At 38.5% G+C, this 3,674-nt stretch overlaps 1 protein-coding gene across 1 annotated transcript in view; it reads left to right on the top strand.

Moving 5' to 3' along the window:
• The window catches only part of LOC107094504 (endonuclease domain-containing 1 protein-like), a 5,244-nt gene extending 2,133 nt beyond the window's left edge, over positions 1-3,111 (top strand). Inside the window, exons 3-5 of the mRNA XM_015390131.1 lie at positions 684-798; positions 1,248-1,404; positions 2,038-3,111. Coding sequence (XP_015245617.1) covers positions 684-798; positions 1,248-1,404; positions 2,038-2,429 — 664 coding nt within the window. The 3' untranslated portion in view covers positions 2,430-3,111. The remainder of the gene's footprint in view (positions 1-683; positions 799-1,247; positions 1,405-2,037) is intronic.
• The last annotated feature ends 563 nt before the right edge of the window (positions 3,112-3,674 follow it).

Below are 3,674 nucleotides of genomic sequence, written 5' to 3'. Positions count from 1 at the left end.
TATTCGGTTAGGTTATATCCAAGTAATGTCTTTCTATGGATGTCCGTAAAGCGGCATGTGTTTGACGTCATCCGCGCGCCAGCTACCATTCATTCATCCTGTCCGCTGAACTAATGCTAGTTTTACTCACATGCTTAGAAGATGTCTAGTGCTGCTACCACAGATGGTCTCGCTCTCGAAATGGAATTGAACGATTCAGATTAGCTAGCCGAATGAATAGAAGGGGTAGAGCGTAGCCGCCTGTGGCCCGGGCTGCCTGTCACAACACCAGATGACGTCATACACGTGCCGCCTTGCTTTTAAAAAATATAAATATAAAAAATATAACCGCGGATGTCTGGGGGACAGTGATTCGCCTACACGTTATGAATGCTGGCGTACCATAAATGTTAAACTGAACAGTTTAGTTTGTGCCTTCAAATAGTTGCCCATAGGAAGACGTTACTTGGATGTAACCTAACGGAATATCTTCAGAACGGCTCCAAATGACAAAAAACTCATATGGGTGAGTAGAACATGATGTAATAACGTAAAATCAAGGGGCCAATGGAAAAAAAAAACGCCATTCCCCTTTAAGGTTAGGGTTGTCTCCATTGTCTCGCTCTAGTTGTGCAGCGTGCTGGTTTCTCCTCTGCTGCTGCACAGTTTTTCTAACGATAGTTTTATGATCTTTGTGCTTTAAGGTTCCACTTTGCCACACTGTATGACACCAACCATCGCATTGCTGTCTACTCTGCCTACCAGTTTGAGCCCAGCAACGGAGGCGGCAGGGAGAAGAGGTGGTTTGTTGAGCCTCAGGTGACACTCCACATCACACCGTCTAAACTACCTGTTTGATATGATCAGAATATAAAGGGATGTGGGGAAACTTCCACAAAAATGTCTGGATGTTGATCAAATTCAGCCGCTTCTTGTTTTAATTTAATCGAGAACAAACATGTTGGGATGTAGAGTTTTTTAGGCCAAATGGTCCGTAAAAAGTTACCTCTAATGAATCCCATCTTCTTTAGCTTATTTAATGGACCCTTACTTCTTACAACATTTGCACTTTATTAGTCATTAGTCATTAATATTATGATAAAATGTTTACTTCAACCGCATTTGTATGTCTTGTTTTCTATTTCTGTCCAACAAAAGATTTGCTTATGAGTGTGTGGTGGTCTTGAAGGATAATTTTTTTTTATTTACTTCTTGATTTATTTTACACTCTTTTTTTCTCTATTTCTACATGTGTTGATGTGCTTTAGCTGGTAGATATGTCCTGGCAAGCTGAGATGAAGGACGGATATTGGCTGGGGAAGGATTTCCCAGGGGTCTACCAGGGAGAGAAACAAGCCCTCAATGAGGACTACACAAACTCTGGCTTTGACCGAGGTCACCTGAACCCTAACGGACACCATCCAGGTAGGATAGGCTGGTGCGCCATCATTGAGGCACAACAGGTGATGCTATGGCTTTAGAGGTGCGAGTGCTTGTACCTACTGTACAGACACAATATCACTTCTTCCTTTGCCGCATACAGGTGCATACCCATTAAATTAGATTTAAAAAACTGGATCTCAAACAGAGGTTAAAACAAAACTGTAACTACACTTAATAAAAGAAAAAAAAACTACATTCAAAAAATAAATTATAATTGTCAAATCTTCACAAGTTAGACGTAATGTCCATCAATGCAAGTTTGACTTTTGAATCTTAAACAATAAAGTGTTATAGTGTATAACTGGTAGAAATTTGATTAAAAAAAAGGATAATTTTGTAGACTTAATTTAAATTAAAACCTAAACTTGATTACACCTTGAATAGGTGAGACTGTATTTGGGGTGAAAGGCTTCTGATCATTTTGGAATATATATTCTATTAAAAGTTTTTAGTCTCTGGGGTAATGTAAGCATGCTTTATAACTGATAATTGATAAACTGATAAGCTGAACCAGCCTGTTAAATTTACCTTGATTTTTTTTTTTTTTGTTGTTGTTGTGAATGTAAGATTTTTTCTTAATTACTTTTTAATTTCATAACAATCTCCATCTTCCAGTGCCGAGCCGTAATGCTACCTTCACCTTGACCAATGTGGTCCCCCAGAACCCCAAAACGAATCAAGATGCTTGGAGGATCCACGAGTCAGACCTCACCACTCTTTTCCTTGAAAAATGCTCAAAAGCTTACGTGTTGGTTGGCGCCATCCCCTCTGCAAACAACTGGATCATCAAAAACAATGTGAAGCGTGTCAACATCCCAGACTACGTGTGGAACGCCTACTGCTGCGTGGACAACAATGACAGGCCCATCCTGAGCGGCGCTGGTACAGCAAGGAACACCGAGGAGAACTATGTTGTGAAACGTTCCCTGGATGACCTGGGGGCTTTCCTGCAGCAGTTTTCCACAGAACCAGTTGGAGAGCTGTTTTACAACAACTGCCAGGCTTAAATAACGGGCACACAAAAATCTAAATGTAATTGCTCAATATTTTTAATTTAAGATTACATATAAACATCCATTCATCCAAGTCAGACTGTGAGAGGCAGGACACAACCCGGACAGGTTTCCACTAACAAAAAAAATTACATTTAAAGACAATTTGAAATTAGACTGAGGCATTTACAAAAATGCTCACCATTGGTTAAAGTAGCACAACAATAACCAAAATTCAATCATATTTGAAGAATTTATTATTATTTATTTAGAACTATATCACATAATAAACTATCAATATTTCTGCTGTTTTGCAAATACTAAATTTGGTGCTGATTGCTAATTGAATTCTAAATTTAAAAATATTTGGCATATTTCAGACCATGCGGTGGCAGCAAAGGGCTTCAGATATGGTACACTATGTGTGGAATATCTATTATCAGCTATTGATGAGCAAAAAGATTAAATGAAAGGTAGTCTAAAAGAGGTTAAAGCTGATAAAATGATCATGCGCCCATTTTAAACATCTGTAATATTAAAATAATGATTCACAGGACTATTATGGCTGTTTATTTGTGTCCACCTTGTTATGTCCTCCCACAAGCAGACATCAGGGATCTGGAATGATTGATACCAGTGATGCTATTGAAAATCTTTGGACACTAACAGAATTCTGAAAATGAGACACAGCTGTTACACTTTGACTCGGTGTAAATGAATTAAAACAGACACACACGGGGGGTGTAGTTTTCGGTGTCTTTACTCCATGTTAGCTTGCATAGGGGCGACCCTTACAACACTGGTCCTGGGGATTATCGTACATTAACGTATATATGCGCTGACGTCATCCACAGTACATCACAAAAGGGACAAATCTATTTATTTTGGCCTAGATGGCACTGAGCATAAGAAAATGATCCTCTATTTATTTACTTTAACTGGTCTTGATGTCACTAAACATGATAACATTACAGGCCTGGTTCTACCATTTAAAACAGAACCTCAGATGCGGGTTAAAAAATCTACCTAAAATGGTGCAGCACAATAGCTGGATCTAACATGCTGGTTGAGAAAATTAAAACAGAATAACAGGGGTTATTTTTTGTGAGGACTGAGGTAAATCCAAAATAGAAAATAATATGGGGAAAAATGTGATACAATTTATCACAAGCAGAGAATATAACAAAAAAAAAAAAAACTACAACTAGGTGTTCCAGGACAAGGACTGGACTAGATATTGTGGAAGTAACTAGCAGTAAA

Source organism: Cyprinodon variegatus, unplaced genomic scaffold, assembly GCF_000732505.1.
Source record: "Cyprinodon variegatus isolate N-32 unplaced genomic scaffold, C_variegatus-1.0 Scaffold486, whole genome shotgun sequence".
Lineage (NCBI taxonomy): Eukaryota > Metazoa > Chordata > Actinopteri > Cyprinodontiformes > Cyprinodontidae > Cyprinodon > Cyprinodon variegatus.
This window is presented reverse-complemented; position numbering and strand designations above follow the sequence as displayed.